Source organism: Berghia stephanieae, chromosome 9, assembly GCF_034508935.2.
Source record: "Berghia stephanieae isolate SIO BIC M18660-M18661 chromosome 9, UCSD_Bste_1.3, whole genome shotgun sequence".
Lineage (NCBI taxonomy): Eukaryota > Metazoa > Mollusca > Gastropoda > Nudibranchia > Aeolidiidae > Berghia > Berghia stephanieae.
In genome coordinates, this window is record NC_088368.1 from 19476906 (window position 1) to 19492899 (window position 15994).

Below are 15994 nucleotides of genomic sequence, written 5' to 3' on the forward strand. Positions count from 1 at the left end.
GACTATAGATAGAATGAAGTTGACGTCACTAGGGTCTTTGTTATTTTTTTTTTGCCACCCGCGTTTATGAGTAATTCTCACTAAACTGTATTAACCAGACTATAAACGTTTAAGGTTACACATAGTTTTGTGTGTTGGAAAAGGCTCTTTTCTCATATTCTCTCACCGTACTCAGGTGTAAAATGAGTACCTGTCCGTTAACAGCGTTGTCTTTGTCCGAAAAATTGTAATATCGCCAACAGGCTTCGTTTCCCGTCCTACATGTTCAATGTTGTTGTTGACCAGGGACCCCTTGTAAAGCGATTTGAGCACATTTAGTGGATATTGCGCTATATAAAGCTCAATTATAATATTTATTTTTTTGTGTGTGTCAGATAACGATGGCAGACTTGGCACGTCAACCCGTGATGGCAATGGTTCCTCTGATTAACATGATGGTAGCACTTATGACGATGTTCATGGATCCAGGTCAGTCTTTGTAAAAAATAAAAATAAAATAAATAAAAAAAAAATTCCCTTTATTCATCCCCAAGGGGAAATTTGTCTTTAGGGTCTATTCCAAGGGAAGGCTGGCATAACCCAGGCGTTAGCCGCAGAGCAGCGCCGCGAAGTGAGCTAGGGCGATGTGACTTGCTCAAGGTCACACAACGCAGCGGCGGGTGATTGAACTCGGTACCTTTCGGGTAGGAAGCAAAGACCGTACCACTGAGCCGCGCTGTTATATAATATAATATAATATAATATAATATACTTATATAGCGCCCATTAATCCACTGACAAGTGCCCTATGGCGCTTTACAATCACTCAGACTATATAAACTAGCATTCACACTAACACGCTCACAAACATACACCCGTACATCCACATACGGAAACTTCTCCGCGTCCACATACGCAAACTCTTTACATACACATTACTACCCTCAATTAAAACATAAATCATTAATTGTCGAGAAACGCTCTTCTAAATAATTCGGTTTTCAATTTCTATTTAAATGGGCCTAAACGGGCAGCGTGGCTCAGTGGTACGGTCTTTGCTTCCTACCCGAAAGGTACCGAGTTCAATCATCCGCCGCTGCGTTGTGTGGCCTTGAACAAGTCACCTCGCCCTAGCTCACTTTGCGGCGCTGCTCTGCGGCTGACGCCTGGGTTATTCCAGTCTTCCCTTGGAATAAATAGACTCTAAAGACAAATTTCCCCTTGGGGATGAATAAAGAGAATTTTTTTTTTATTTATTAAATTTTCACTATTCTTAGTATTATAAGAAAGGGAATTCCACAACCTGGGCGCTGTCACTTGGAAGGATTTGTTGTGGAACAAAGACTTTGAGGGTACCTCTGTCAGAAGAAGCATACTATTAGATCTAATGCCATGTGATGTGAGGGGGGTAAAGTGGGTGGCCGAGTGGTTAAGGCATTGCACTGTGACCCGGAAGGTCCCGGGTTTAAGGCCCCGCTTCAGGCACTTTCGTTTTGTTTGTTTTTTCTCAAAAATGTTCAGAGTTAGGTTAGTAAATTTGAATATTTCAAATTGTGACAGATACAATCAAATCTCCTTTATCAAGATCAAATTATTGTGGCAGATCTTAATCAAATTCTAAAAATATCTGGATTTTTCTGGCTTCTACAACTAGAAATTCTCCAACTGTTCACTCTGTCATGTCTAATTTAAAGCTTGAGTCCTTAACTCTCTCCTTACAAGCCATTTTCAGGATTTGCCCCAAAACTTCACACCCAAGTAAAACAAAAATAGATTTTTTATCACTCAAACACAATAGCAGTCAGTTATTGCGATACACAATTTCTTTAGCAAAACATGCTCTACAACTCACTGCTCATTTTCTTAAAAATTTTATGATGTAGAAAAGAACTTTGAATGAGAAAAAATGTTGGTTGTATCGTAACGAATGTGACGATTTTCCCATAGTTGGTAAGGAGAGGGTTTAAATAGCCTTATCATTACTTTGGTTTAAAGTGTTTTTAAATTAATTGAAGTAAATTAGTTTTTGTTGATGCACTATTTATATTTTTTTAAATTTTGTCCGTAATTTTGTGGTAAATCGCATTGAAGCATAAATTCATGGAAACTGAGCTCTATACTATAATGATTTATTATTATTGAACATGTTATTGTTGTTATTATGGTTAGTAAATAATGCATTTATTTTAATCCAAATGTTAATTCTCCCCTCGTTAATTTTCAAGATTCTTTCTGAAACGGACACACAAATTAGATTTTAAAACTCAAATTTAAAAGCGATAAAATACTACCTATACTCAAACCCTCAAACAAAATAACATTTTAAAATATAAATAAAATTCCTTTTATTCATTCCAAAGGGGAAATTTGTCTTTAGGGTCTATTCCAAGGGAGTGTTGGAATAACCCAGGCATCAGCCGCAGTGCAGCATCGCAATTTGAGCTAGGGCAGCAGTAGCTTCTTATAGTTCTCACACTACTATGTTATGACGATCAACCCAATCAGCAAAGTCCGGTCCACATTCGTGCACCGTCGCGAACCTGCCCGGTAGCATCGTCACAACACACCGTTCAACTAGATGCTCTGCTGTTTCGGGTTCTTGCCCACATCGGGTACATGTAGGACAGGTGGAGCTAGTGCGAGGTGACTTGCTCAAGGCCACACAATGCAGCGGCGGATTATCAAACTCGATATCTTTAGGGTACGAACCAAAGACCGTCGTACCGATGAGCCACAGCGCTGCCCCCTTAAGTTCTTGTAAATAAAACAAAGGCTTTTCTTAAAATGTTATCATTTATAAAACATATCTGAATAAGAGAATTGTTGTTTGTATCGTAACGAATGTGATCATTTTGGTTTAGCTCAACACTCTATTTTAAGCATCAGGTTCCTCATGACGTAATGCTTTTTTGATACGATTGGTCACATATTATGTGACATATTATATCTACTTTCAGGCATGACCAGAAAACCATTTCGGGCAATCTGGAATTATCCCGACAGGCCGTGTCGGTCTCTTGGTATCGATTTCCACCTGAACAATTACGGTATCGAATCCAACAGCAAAGAGTTCATCGGTGACACCATAGCACTTTACTACACGGGGAAAGCTGGGCGATGGCCGTACTTTGAATTTGAAAACGGGACCGATATTGCCGTTCATGGAGGGTGGCCGTTTGTAAGTAGTTTTTATAACCTTTAAAAAAAATAATTAAAAACTGAGCTTTTATATAGGGCAATATCCACTAAATGTGCTCAAAGCACTTTACAAGGTGTCCCTGGTCAACAGCAACATTTAACATGTAGGACGGGACATGACGCCTGTTAGGCGATATTACAATTTTCAGACAAAGACAACGCTGTTAACGGCCAGGTGCTCATTTTACACCTGAGTAAGGTGAGAGAACGTGAATAAAGAGCCTTTTCCAAGGATTCAACTATGCGCCGAGCGCGAGGCTTGAACCCAGGACCTTCCGATCCGAAAGCGAGTGTCATACAACTAGACCACATAGCCTTTCCTTACCTTTCCTTACCTTACCTTACATTACATTACCGGTGTTCCGTCTCCCTACAGAGGTTGAATGTCATGGAACGCCATTCTTCACGCTCAAGGGCCATTACCGAGCAGTCGATTATCTTCATGCCAGTTGTTGCCTCCACATTTCCTATCCAGGACTTCCTTGCTTTGCCTCGTGCCTTTCTTTCTGCAAGTGACTTTTCCTTCTCGTACTAAATCTGATATGGTGTTGTGCCTCCTGACGTATCTATAATGGTTCAATTTTCTCATTTTAATTTCTACCAACAGTTTTCTGGACCTTTGGCCTGTGTAAATAAGAACCAGAATGTTTGATTTATTTCTGGTCCACGGTATTCTCAGAATTCTGCAGTACACCCACATCTCAAAGGCATCAATTTTTCTTTCTATCTTCTTCTTCATGGTCCTTGTTTCACAGGCATACATGAATATAGATAGTTCGAAGATGACGTCACTCGTGTCTTTGTTATTGGTTTTTGCCATCTGCGTTTATGAGTTATGCTCACTGAACTGTATTAACCAGACTATAAACGTTCATGGATACACACAGTTTTGTGTGTTGGTCCGTTATACTTCCGGATGGCAATGTTATGAGCTTCTTCGCCAAGCGCACACTATCTATAGACCATTCGTACATATCTTAACTCAAAGACCTGAAAAAGTGTGTTTGGATCAGTACCAGGCGAAGCAGTGAGAAAATAAAAAGAGCTTTTATATAGCGCAATATCCATTAATCGTGCTCAAAGCGCTTTACAAAGGGTCTCTGGCCAACAGAACACGTAAAATTTAGAACGAGACAAGGCGCCTCTTAGGCAAAGTTACCATTTTTTTTCCGACAAAGACAACGCTGTTAACAGCCAGGTACTCAATTTACACCTGAGTACGGTGAGAAAATGTGAATAAAGAACCTTTTCCAAAGACTCAACTATGCTTCGAGCGTGGCTCGAACCCAGGACCTTCCGATCCGAAAGCGAGTGTCATACCACAAGATCACAAAGTCTCACTTAACATATAAGATAAGACTTGACGCCTTTAAGGCAATTTTGTATATTTTTTTTCCACAGAGATAAGGCTTTTACCGGCCAGGGAATCCTTTTACACTTGGGTATATTGAGAGAATATGAGTAAAGAGCCTTATCCAAGGACTCAACTTTGCGAACTCAAACCGAAGATCTGAAGGCAAATGTCATGCTACAAGTCCCAATAACTTTACATTGATTTGTAACAACAAACACGCTAAAATAACATAAAAATGTAACATTTAGAGAAACTTTGTTACAGTTTATAAAAGGTAATAGTAATAATTATGCCACCATTGTCTCAAAATGGTATGATTTCGGGATGGATCAGATTTAATATGTGCGGCTATCTGATTGTGTTTGTTGAACGTTTACATTGTTTTTGTTTTTTTTAACATTTATAAAAATAATTTACAGATTTCTAATCTTAAATTAAATTCTTAAATTGAGCTTTTATATAGCGCAATATCCACTGAATGTGCACATAGCGCTTTACAAGGGATCCCGGGTCAACAGCAACATTTAACATGTAGGACGGGACATGACGCCTGTTAAGCGACATTACATTTTTTCGGACAAAGACAACACTGTTAACGGCCGGGTACTCATTTTACGCCTGAGTACGGTGAGAGAATGTGAGTAAAGAGTCTTTTCCAAGGACTCAACTATGCGCCGAGCGCGAGGCTCGAACCCAGGACCTTCCGATCCGAAAGCGAGTGTCATACCACTAGACCACATAGTCGCACAATCATATCATTAAAGTATTCAATTCGAAATATCAATAATGTTTAATGTATTGCCTCTATCAAAAATAGAACATAAAACATTTTTAATTTTTTGTTTGCTAGAGAGCCAATTTTGGGTCTCATCTGGCACACCTCCGTGACGTCATATCAAAGCACCAATCGCCGTCCTCCTCTGGGTATGGCGTCATCGATATGGAGCTGTGGAGACCAATTCTGAAGACCAACTACGGGTTATTTCTGCCTTACAGAGAAAAGATGCTCAATTATGTAAGTATGGGGGGGGGGGGGGGGGGGAAACAACTTTGCATAGGGAATGAGATTAGCGGAAGAGTAGCGTCCCTTGATTGGACGTCACCTTACAGAGAGAACGTCAAATTGGTTTTGCGCATGCGTCTCTCTCGTCCTCGCTTTCGGTGAAGTGTCTCAAGCCGCTTTCATCGGAAGCGAGGACGAGAGACGCATGCGCACAACCAACATGACGATCTCTCTCTAATAACTTTTCCGCCGGTGACGTCGCAGACTATGGGTGACGTCCAATCAAGGGACGCTACTCTTCCGCTAATCTCATCCCTATGGTGTCTTCATGAAATCCATCTCTCCATTGTAACTTGGTTCAAATCCAGAATTGATTGTATGATGAATGATTGGCTGACTTACTTACTTACTTACGTACTTACTTACTTACTTACTTACTTACTTACTTACTTACTTACTTACTTACTTACTTATCCGAACTAGCGACTACCTGAGTTCTAGCCCTTCGGTCTTGAGCCTTGACGTAGACGTTAGACGTCTTTTGTAGTTGTTCCAGGTGACTATAAAATGTATTACTGATGCTTGGATTTGGTGGGAGGAATGTGCATCTCAGGTCTTCAAGAGGTTGACATTCAAGCAAGTGGTGTGTTACTGTTTCATTGGGGTGTTGACATAGGGGGCAGGAAGGGGATGTGTCTTTTGTAATTTTGCTTAAATGGCTGTTGAGCGGTATGTGCTGTGTTCTTAGTTGAAAGATGATGCTTTGCTGGTGTCTTCTGGGCTTATTTAGGCTATCAGTCTTTGCAGGAGTGGTCATATGGGAAAACATACATCTACCCGTGGTGCCCATTGCCCAATTGTCATCTATAATGATTGTATGATGCATGATTGGCCGAAGAAAGGTATTGAGTTCGAAACGCACGATATTAAGTATATAATACCTTTTCATTTTTTCTTTTAAAAAATTATTCAATACTGTTTACAGTTCACTGGTTGCATAAAGATCCGAAAAAGTGTGAATGAAACAGTGAAAGACAAAGCAAGAAAAACAAAAATACAAGCGGCTATGTGGTCTAGTGGTATGACACTCGCTTTTGGATCGGAAGGTCCTGGGTTCGAGCCTAGCTCAGCGCATAGTTGAGTCCTTGGAGAAGCCTCTTCACTCACATTCTCTCACCACTGTACTCAGTTGTAAAATGAGTACCTGGCCGTTAACAGCGTTGTCCCTGTCCAAAAAAATTATAATATCGCCTAACGTCATGTCCCGTTCTACATGTTAAATGTTTCTGTTGGCCAAGGACCCCTTGTAAAGCCCTTTGCGCACGTTTAGTGGATATTGCGCTATATAAAAAGCTCAGTTAGAAGTAAGAAAAGTACCATGTCAAAAAAATCAGTGAATCGAACCCACTTTTTCAGATCTTTATCTTATAGATAGTTCGAAGATGACGTCACTCTGGTCTTTGTTATTGTTTTTGTTTTTTTGCCATCCGCGTTTATGAGTAATGCTCACTGAACTGTATTAACCTGACTATAAACGTTCATGGATACACACAGTTTTGTGTGTTGGTCCGTTATACTTCCGGGTGGCAATGTTATGAGCTTCCTAGCCACGCGCCTACTATCTATACAATACTCTTCAACAGTCGTAACGTCACTTCCTTCCAAATGACGCATGGTAACTTAGTAACACTGGCTCTAAACTATCGGAACAATGGCGGACGCTCGTATGAAATATTTCTCCGGCGAGCATAAAGGGTATCCAGAGGGAAAAAAAACCACATACATTTGATCATGTTTTGACTTTTACACATTCTGATCACAGGGCATATGAAAAGTTCTTGCCAGCATGAAGAATAAAAAGCAATGATTTTCTTTGTTTAGAACCAAGATGGCCGCCGTTGCTGGGCGGCGTGACATCAGACTATTGAATCTTATTGCCTGCCCACTAGTTAATCACAGGTTTTAGCAGCTTAGTTTTCGTTACATGTTTCAGGTAATAGAGAGAAATCCGTTTTTGAAGACCAACGAACACAGGATAAGAGCAAACAGACTCTGGAGCTTCTCAACCAAGTACGTTATTCTGAACATTCTTGATATTGATAACTTGAGCTTTCTTACTTGAGCTTTTATATAGGGAATGAGATTAGCGGGAAAAATAGCGTCCCTTGATTGGACGTCACCGGAGGAGAAGTTATCATAATCAAAGTTATGCATTTTTGTACAGAAATATGAATAATAAATTGTGTATTTGGAGCGCTTGGCTTGTAGTTGGTTTGTTTACAAATAACTTCTCCACTGGTGACGTCCAATCAAGGGACGCTACTCTTCCACTAATCTCATTCCCTATAGCGCAATATCCACTTGTCTTTTGACATCATTTACAGTTTAGTGCATTGTTGTCGTCAGTACTAGGCTTAAGGGAGCAAACGGTCTCATGTCTGAATACAACTCACGATTTGTTTTCTTTTGGGGCCAAAGGCTGGCATTTTGACGTCATTTTTTGGTCTGTGTTAGCGTGGCCTTCGTAAAGTTATGGCCTGATACCGTGGCCTTCGTAAAGTTATGGCCTGATACCGTGGCCTTCGTAAAGTTATGGCCTGATACCGTGGCCTTCGTAAGGTTATGGCCTGATACTGACCAACAAATGACGTCAACATGCCAGTCTTTTGCTACAAAAGAAAACAAACCGTGAGTTGTATTTAATAGTTCAACCACTGAAATAACTTGTTTCCATGAGCTCTACTAACGACAACTCACTAGACGGTGCAAAAACCAAATAATGACGTCAAACTGCCAGTCCTTTTGGATTTCAGTCTGATGCATAACGATGGCTACGATTGTTGTCGTCAGTACTGTGCTTAAGGGAGCAAACGGTCTCATAACTGAATACAACTCACGATTTGTTTTCTTTTGTGGTCATCGACTTTTCATGTGACGTAGTGGTTTTTTTGTTTTTGTTTTTTTTTTTTTTGGTCAAAGTCAGGCTATGAGTTTACGAAGGCCGTAGCTGGTTAAGTTATAACCTGACACTGACACCCAAAAAGACTGGCATTTTGACGTATTTAATGGTCAGTGTGTAGTCATCATTATGTTATAGCCTGACACTGAAACCCAAAAATACTGGCATTTTGACGTCATTATTTGGTTTTTGCACAGATAATGAGTTGTCGTTAGTAGAGCTCATGGAAACAAGTGGTCCCATTGGTTGAACTATTGAATACAACTCACGATTTGTTTTCTTTTGTGACCAAAGACTGGCATTTTGACGTATTTAATGGTCAGTGTGTAGTCATCATTATGTTATAGATAGTATGCAGATGACGTCACTCAGGCCTTTGTTATTGTTTTTGCCATCCGCGTTTGTGAGTTGTTCTCACTAAACTGTATTAACCAGACTATAAAAGTTCATGGTTACACAGAGTTTGTGTGTTGGTCCGTTATACTTCCGGATGGCAATGTTGTGAACTCCTTGGCCAACCGCATTCTATCTATAGCCTGGTACTGAAATCCAAAAAGACTGGCATTTTGACGTCATTATTTGGTTTTTGCACCGATAGTGAGTTGTCGTTAGTAGTGCTCATGGAAACAAGTGGCCCCATTGGTTGAACTATTGAATACAACTCACGATTTGTTTTCTTTTGTGACCAAAGACTGGCATTTTGACGTATTTAATGTCAGTGCGTAGCCATCGTTATGTTATAGCCTGGTACTGAAATCCAAAAAGACTGGCATTTTGACGTCATTATTTGGTTTTTGCACCGCCTAGTGAGTTGTCGTTAGTAGTGCTCATGGAAACAAGTGGCCCCATTGGTTGAACTATTGAAAACAACTCACGATTTGCTTTCTTTTGTGGCAAAATACTGGCATTTTGACGTCATTTTTTGGTCAGTGTCAGGCCATAACTTTACGAAGGCCACGGTCAGAGTCAGGATATGAGTTTACGAAGGCCCGTAGGCATGGTTAAGTTATGGCCTGACACAGAAACCCCAAAAGACTGGCATTTTACGTAATTTTTTTGGTCAGTGTCAGGCTATAAGTTAACGATGGCTATGGGAGGCCCCTGTTGGGTACAACCAAGGGACACAATCAGTGATAAAAAACGCATTTCACTAATATTATTATATTATATTAATGCCTTTTCCAACAGATTACTGATGTTGATGAGTTTGACGATGGCTAAAATGACCAGGCCGAATACCATGTGGGGATATTATCGATACCCCGAACTGGTCACTGCTGCAGACAATCACGAGTAAGTTGATTTGCTTAATGTTTATAGATAGAATGAAGTTGACGCCATTCGGGTCTTTGTTATTGCTTTTTGCCACCAGCGTTTATGAGTAATTCTCTCTAAACTGTATTAACGCCATTCGGGTCTTTGTTATTGCTTTTTGCCACCCGCGTTTATGAGTAATTCTCACTAAACTGTATTAACCAGACTATAAACGTTCAAGGTTACACATAGTTTTGTGTGATGGTCGGTTATACTTCCGGATGGCAATGTTGGTAGGTTATTTACGCCGGTGAATGTCTGTTGTGAGCTTTTTGGCTGAGTGCAAAGCATCAATAAATTCATGGGTTCTACGCTTGGAGCCAGGGATAGTAGTATGCCCTTTTAGAAATAATTTGGTCATAGTTTTCTCTTCTCATCCATTTCTGATTGGGTAGCTATATGTATTAATTAGATATGGTGGAAAGTACTTTGTGAGAAACTTAAATTCTAATTAAGCTCTTCTCTTGTCCTGTTAATGTTACACCATTGGGATGAAGCTTGGTTTGTGGGTCTTATGGCTCTAACGGAATACAAGTTGTTCTGCTTATGTCTAGGGGCCACATATTAGCGGCTTGGCCACATTTAGAGAGTATTGTGCTAAATAAAACGTGAGCTCTTATATAGCGCAATATCCAGGTTGGAGCTTGACCATAATATAATTCCATCGACTCCCATGTCGATAGGGACTTGCAGCTGTAATCTCAAAAATTCCTGTGGAATAAAAGAAATAAAGAAAATAAAGGTGAGCAGTTAGATAGAGCAAAATTAACTAAACGTGCTCAACGCGCTCTACAAGGGGTCCTTGACCAACAGCAACACCTTACATGTAGAACTGGACATGACGACTATTAGGCTATATTGCAATTTTTTTCCGACAGAGACAACGCTGTTAACGACCAGGTACTCATTTTACAGCTGAGTACGGTGAGAGAATGTGACTAAAGAGCCTTTTGCAAGGACTCAACTATGCGCCGAGCGAGGATCAGACCTAGGACCTTCCGATCCGGCAGTGAGCGTCATACCACTAGACCACATAGCCTCTATACGAAAGATTGATGCTATAGGGAATAAGATTAGCGGAAGAGTAGCGTCCCTTGATTGGACGTCACCGGCGGAGAAGTTATTAGAGAGAGAACGTCAATATGGTTTTGCGCATGCGTCTCTCGTCCTCGCTTCCGATGAAAGAGGCATGAGACACTTCACCGAAAGCGAGGACGAGAGAGACGCATGCGCAAAACCATTTTGACGTTCTCTCTGTAAGGTGACGTCCAATCAAGGGACGCTACTCTTCCGCTAATATCATTCCCTATTGCATGTATCCATGTTTATTCTCTACAATCCACAGGTTGAAATGGTTGTGGCAAACAGTGACCGCTTTCTATCCTTCGGTTTACATCAAAAATTACACCAAGCCAATAGATGTCATGGAGGAACATATCAAAGCCATTATAGCTGAAGCATTCAGGTAGGTATTATAGGGAATGAGATTAGCGGAAGAGTAGCGTCCCTTGACTGGACGTCACCCAGGGGAGAATTTATTTGTAAACAAACCAAGTACAAGCCAAGCGCTCCAAATACAAAATTTATTATTCATATTTCTGTACCAAAATGCATATCATAATCAACGTTATGCATTTTTGTATAGAAATATGAATAATACATTTTATATTTGGAGCACTTGGCTTGTAGTTGGTTTGTTTACAAATAACTTCTCCACCGGTGACGTCCAATCAAGGGACGCTACTCTTCCGCTAATCTCATACCCTATAAGGTGGGCTGTTATATCTTATAGAACAACTGTTTTTGAGAACTGGACTGTCACTCAAATTGGGAGCTATAGACCGAAGGTTTAAATCCCACTGTTGAACAAAATTGAATCCTTGAAAATCTCATTATTTATATCTTTTCACTTTACTCGGGTATAAAATGGCTACCTAGCCGGAAATCGTAGGTTTTTGTCGAAATAAATTATAAAAGCGCCTCACAGGTGTCATGTCTTGTGCTACATGTTAAGTGTTGCTATCGACTTAAGACCCCTTGTAAAGCCATGTGAGTAAATCCGGAAGATATAAAAAATCATATTTGTCTTGGTTTGTTTTTATACTTTTAGGGGGCGAAGTGGCTGAGTGGTTAAGGCATTGCACTCTGATCCGGAAGGTCCCGGGTTCGAGCTCCGCTTCAGGCACTTTCGTTTTTTTTCCTTGGCCAAGATTATTAACCCCCAATTTGCTCACTTGGACAACATGGGTGATTCCTGTTGACATCAGACATCCTGTTGGATGGATTATCTATATTCCTTCATGGAAGGCTGAGGCGATGCCATCTTATGGTGCCGTTAGGAAAGGGCGTAACTTACTACTTATACTTACTATTTAATCCTCTTCGGGCCTTGAGGCACATAGGGCATCCACCAGACATCTCCAATTTTTGCGACCGGCTGCTTTTGCGGTGGCTGTATTCCAGGACAGGCCTACTTCCTTTAATTCTTTCTCCATGGTTCTTCGCCAGGTTTCTTTGGGTCTTCCCCGCTTTCTCTTATCTGCTGTCCAGTACAGGGCTGTCTTGGGAAGTGACTCTTTTTTCATTCTGGCCACATGACCCAGCCAACGCCATATTCATCTTTTTATTTAGCTGTCAAGGCTTTGTTTATATAGGTAGTGATATATTCTTAAAATAAATATCAGAAAAAAATTAACCTCTGACAGCATAAAAAATGAAAGGTGATTTTATACAGCCACTTGGAGGAATATATAAAGCACTATGAAACACAAAACATGGGTCAACTGTGAAAAAGGGTTGTATAAAGTTCCTCGATCACTTCGCATGCGGCAATGTGGTCTTGTGGTATGACACTCGCTTTCAGATCGGAAGGCCTTGGGTTCGAGCCTCGCTCGATGCACAGGTGAGTCCTTGGAAAAGACTCTTTACTCACATTCTCTCACCGAACTCAGATGTAAAATGAGGACATGGCCGATAAAAGCTTTGTCTATGTCCGAAAAAAATTGTAATATCGCCTAACAGGCGTCATGTCTCGTTATATATGTTAAGGTTTTCTATTGGCTGGGGCCTCCTTTTAAAGCGCTTTGAGAAAGTTTAGTGGATATTGCGCTATAAAAATGCTCAATTTTTTTTTAGAATTTCCTTTTTTTTATTTTAACGTCGTATCTCTCACAGGGTTCGTGCATTGTATAGCAACCCTGAACACCCCATCATGGTTTTTGTGGATGTCCAAACCCTCCCCAAAGAAGGCATGGATGTAAGTCAGAATAAATACTATTAAAAATTCTTTGTCTTTTTGAATGGGCACGATCTATTTATAGATAGTTCGAAGTTGACGTCACTCAGGTCTTTGGTATTGTTTTTTGCCATCCGTGTTTATGAGTACTTCTCACTAATCAGTAATAGCCAGAATATAAACGTTCTTGGTTACACACATTTTGTGTGTTGGTCCGTTATACTTCCGGATGGCAATGTTGTGAGCTTCTTAGCCAAGCGCATACTATCTATAGATAGTTCGAAGTTGACGTCACTCAGGTCTTTGGTATTGTTTTTTGCCATCCGCGTTTATGATTAATGCTCACTGAACTGTATTAACCTGACTATAAACGTTCTTGGTTACACACATTTTGTGTGTTGGTCCGTTATACTTCCGGATGGCAATGTTGTGAGCTTCTTAGCCAAGCGCACAAAGACCTGAGTGACGTCATCTTCGAACTATCTATAGATCGCTTCCATTGATAACATTGAAAATCTGTTGCTTGTTCGTCTTTATAAATTGAAAACTGAAAAAGAATGTAATAATTAAACAGTGCCAGTCAAAACATAAAAATTACAAGAAAAAAAAGCATTCCAAAAAAAATATTTAAAAAATGAGCCCGTCTCGAGTGGGAATCGAACCAATAACCTCCTGAGTACATTGATCCTTTTGTTGTGAAAGTGATGGTACAAAAACTATACCGAACAAGCGACCTGTGCTAGGTAAAAAGTTTGGAAATATTATTATGGTCTACTTAAAGAACAAATGAAGCATTGTGAAGGGATTTCGATAATAATAATAATATGATCAGTGTCCACAAAATGCCCGGGGCAACTGTAAATGTTCATAATTAAAGCGATTTTCATTTTATATATTATTATTATTATTATTATTATTATTATTATTATTATTATTATTATTATTATTATTATTATTATTATTATTATTATTATTATATTTTATTATTATATTATTATTATATTATTATTATTATTATTATTATTATTATTATTATTATTATTATTATTATTATTATTATATATTATTATTATTATTATTATTATTATTATTATTATTATATATTATTATTATTATAGTATGTAGTAGTAGTATGTAGTAGTTAGTAGTTAGTAGTAGTAGTAGTAGTAGTAGTAGATAGTAGTTAGTATTATTATTATTATTAATTATTATTATTATATTATCATCATCATCATCATTATCATCATTATTTGGTCATTTTATTTTTGAAAGCTCTTATGCGGCTTTGTGGTCTAATGGTTTTACACTCGCCAAAGGATCGAAAGGTTCTGGGATCGAAATCGAGTGGCGCATAGTTGGGTCTTTGGAAAAGGCTCTTTACTCACATTCTTACACGGTACTCGTGTGTAAAATAAGTACCTAGCCGTTAAAAGCGTTGTCTATGTCGGAAAAAAAAATATAGTAATATCACCTCTCAGGTGTCATGTCTCGTCCTACTTGTTACGTGTTGCTGTTGGCAAAGAACGCTTGTAAAGCGCTTTGAGCACGTTTAGTGGATTTTGCTCTATATAACTGCTCAACTTTTTTTCTTTATTTCTTTTATTCCACAGGAATTTTTGAGATTACAGCTGCAAGTCCCTATCGACATGGGGGTCGATGGAATTATACTATGGTCAAGCTCCAACCAATTTTCCCCCAAACCCAGGTCCAAATGTCTGGGTATCCAGCAACACATCCACGACAAAGTGGGTCCTTACATCGCCGACATGATGGAGTACATGAGTTCCTGCAGCAAACAATTGTGCAACGATCGCGGGCGTTGTGTCCGGAAGTCCTACGCCAGGAGTATACCGTATCTGGTGTCCAGGGGAGTCAAAGGCAGGGGTGATGGGGAGGATCTGGTGAAGCCGTTTGTCTACAGGAAGATTTACACGGGTTTTAAAAGGGACTACCAGTGTCAGTGTTATAGGGGCTGGTTTGGGAGGAAGTGTGTGGAGAAAGCACAAGATGAGGGAAGTATATGATGATGTAAATGGTCACACCGTTCGTGTGTGTGTGTCTGTGTGTGTGTGTGTGTGTGTGTGTGTTCGTAGCCATCGTTAACTTATAGATAGTATGCAGATGACGTCACTCAGGCCTTTGTTATTGTTTTTGCCATCCGCGTTTGTGAGTTGTTCTCACTAAACTGTATTAACCAGACTATAAAAGTTCATGGTTACACAGAGTTTGTGTGTAGGTCCGTTATACTTCCGGATGGCAATGTTGTGAACTCCTTGGCCAAGCGCATCCTATCTATAGCCTGACACTGACCAAAAAATGACGTCAAAATGCCAGTCTTTGGCCACAAAAGAAAACAAATCGTGAGTTGTATTCAATAGTTCAACCGAACCAATGGGACTACTTGTTTCCTTGAGCACTAATAACGACAACTCACTAGGCGGTGCAAAAACCAAATAATGACATCAAAATGCCAGTGTTTTTGGGTTTCAGTGTCAGGCTATAACTTAACGATGGCTACGGTGTGTTGGGGATTTACACGGGTTTTTATATATTACTAATGCTAGTGTTAGATAGAATGAAGTTGACTTCACTCGGGTTTTTGTTATTGCTTTTTGCCATCCGCGTTTATCACTAATTCTCACTAAACTGCTTAACCAGACTATAAACGTTCAAGGTTACATATAGTTTTGTGTGTTCGTCCGTTTTAATTCCGGTTGGCAATGTTGTGAATTTCTTAGCCAAGCGCATTCTGTCTATAGCCTGACACTAAAACCCAAAAAGATAAAGAATGTGACGTTGTTTTTAGATTCGGGCAGCATTTAGTGAGTTGTCGTTAGTAGAGCTCAAGGAAACAAGTGATTCCATTGGTTGAAATATTGAATACAACTCACGATTAGTTTTCTTTTGTGGCCAAAGACTTGTCTTTTAACGTAATTATTTGGTCAGTGTCAG

The 15994-nt window shown here is 39.7% G+C and overlaps 1 protein-coding gene across 1 annotated transcript; it reads left to right on the top strand.

Annotated features, from left to right (window-relative positions):
• The first annotated feature begins 250 nt into the window (after positions 1–250).
• Positions 251–15149, top strand: LOC144979823 (hyaluronidase conohyal-Cn1-like). Its single transcript, XM_078926965.1, has 8 exons — positions 251–468; positions 2937–3157; positions 5382–5546; positions 7528–7604; positions 9682–9786; positions 11153–11272; positions 12982–13063; positions 14653–15149. Exons 1-8 carry the CDS (start codon positions 381–383, stop codon positions 15064–15066), a joined length of 1272 nt encoding a protein of 423 aa, XP_078783091.1. The 5' UTR covers positions 251–380; the 3' UTR covers positions 15067–15149.
• Positions 15150–15994: the final 845 nt, after the last annotated feature.

Bases quoted from the DNA above. Each gene is read 5' to 3' on its own strand.
- LOC144979823 (XM_078926965.1), top strand. From the start codon at position 381: ATGGCAGACTTGGCACGTCAACCCGTGATGGCAATGGTTCCTCTGATT. The intron at 5,547-7,527 runs GTAAGTATGGGG...TACATGTTTCAG, and splicing joins GAGAAAAGATGCTCAATTAT to GTAATAGAGAGAAATCCGTT. The intron at 9,787-11,152 runs GTAAGTTGATTT...TACAATCCACAG, and splicing joins ACTGCTGCAGACAATCACGA to GTTGAAATGGTTGTGGCAAA.